Source organism: Apis dorsata, unplaced genomic scaffold (assembly GCF_000469605.1).
Source record: "Apis dorsata unplaced genomic scaffold, Apis dorsata 1.3 scaffold_352, whole genome shotgun sequence".
NCBI lineage: Eukaryota > Metazoa > Arthropoda > Insecta > Hymenoptera > Apidae > Apis > Apis dorsata.
The window spans coordinates 33492-34993 of NW_006263618.1; the positions used below are offsets into that span (position 1 = coordinate 33492).

The 1502-nt window shown below is 47.5% G+C and overlaps 1 protein-coding gene across 1 annotated transcript in view; it reads right to left on the reverse strand.

The window, feature by feature from the left end:
* Nucleotides 1–1502, reverse strand: part of LOC102671275 (nuclear hormone receptor E75) — a 16256-nt gene that overhangs the window by 2716 nt on the left and 12038 nt on the right. Inside the window, exon 4 of the mRNA XM_031511822.1 lies at nucleotides 39–280. Coding sequence (XP_031367682.1) covers nucleotides 39–280 — 242 coding nt within the window. The remainder of the gene's footprint in view (nucleotides 1–38; nucleotides 281–1502) is intronic.

Genomic DNA, 1502 nt, shown 5'->3' on the forward strand with positions numbered 1-1502 from the left:
TAGAAGAAGACGAGTTTACGAACGTGGTATATACTCACCAAGGTTGGCGGACAGGCGGTATAGTTAGGCGTTTCTCGAGCTCTGACCAGGATCGGTGCCACCTTGTCCCTGGTAAAGTCGCATGTGTCGAGGTGGGCTTGCACAACGGTGGCCAGAAGCCGTTGCTCGTCCTCCAGTTCGGCCGCTACTGCCTTCTCTTGAGATCGGCTGTGGGAGCTTTGCTGCATAGCAGCCAGAATCCTGGCCTTCTCACGTTTGGGCACACGGCCGAATCGTACCGCTATAAGCAGAAACAACACGGATGGCCAACGATTAGACAGACGGGAAGAGAGAGACGAAGAGAAAGAGTGAGAGAGAGAGGCGACGCGGTTCGTTCGGTGGTCAGTGGTAAGCAGAAGGAAGGACACGTCGATGAATAGTTAATGCGATCAATGGATGAATCATGCAACGGACACGGCGTGTCGAGCTGCGTCCCGCGACCTTCGAGCGCTTCTAGCGCTTACGAGTTACGAGGAAAACTGATACGTGTCATTCCGCGAAACACCCTCCCATTTCCTCGTTATATATTAATATCTCGTTAACAATAATGAAACACTATTGATTCATACGATGACATTTTTTTCTTCTTCTTCTTAATCGTCGTTAATCACCACGATTGATCCGAGCACGTGTATATTTGGGAATTGGGGATACGATTTCGATGCACACGATCGAGGATGAAAAAAAAAAAAAAAAAAGAAAAAAAGAAAGAAAGAAAAAATCGAGAGGGGAAAGCGCACGACTTTCTCGCGCGGCGAGAAACGAAAGTGGCGGTTGCCTTGGCCTCGTGCTACGAATCCTTCCTCCGTTAGAAAGTCACGAGAGCGACACGGTGTGGAGGGTCCGTGAAAGGGAAACGAGCGACGACGATTATTATTTTTCGGCGAACGAAGAAAAAAAAAAAAAAAAAAAAATTATTGAACGAACACTCTGTGGAACACGTACGTGCATTATGATAGTTGACAACTCCGTTCAGGATTCCTTTCAATATGGGTAACTCGTCTCCCATGACGGTCGAGGAAAAACGATCGAGACGAATCGCTCGATCCCTTAATCGTTTCTGCGGCGTGTAGATCCGGAGCGAACTTCACCGCGCACCAAAATTAATCTCCCATCGGCACGATCACTATGGGTCGACGTTCGCGGTGAATTCGTATGGCACAGCATACACGCGATTTTATATATATATATATATATGTGTATATATATATATATGTGTGTGTGTGTATGTGACTTATGAATCTACTTCTTCCTTTTTCTATAATATTCTAACGTTCTAGTTTTATTTTATTATTTGGAATGGTATCGTGATAATCCGCTCGATCGGCTGACTGTCGTCGTTACCGCGAGTCACTCCGACGAGAATCGTGTTATACGGCGCGGCGTGGACGGCGCGCCGCCAGACACACGGCTGTCTGGTTCGCACACGAGCGAGCAGAGAGTTGAAGAAAGGAGCGCGACAG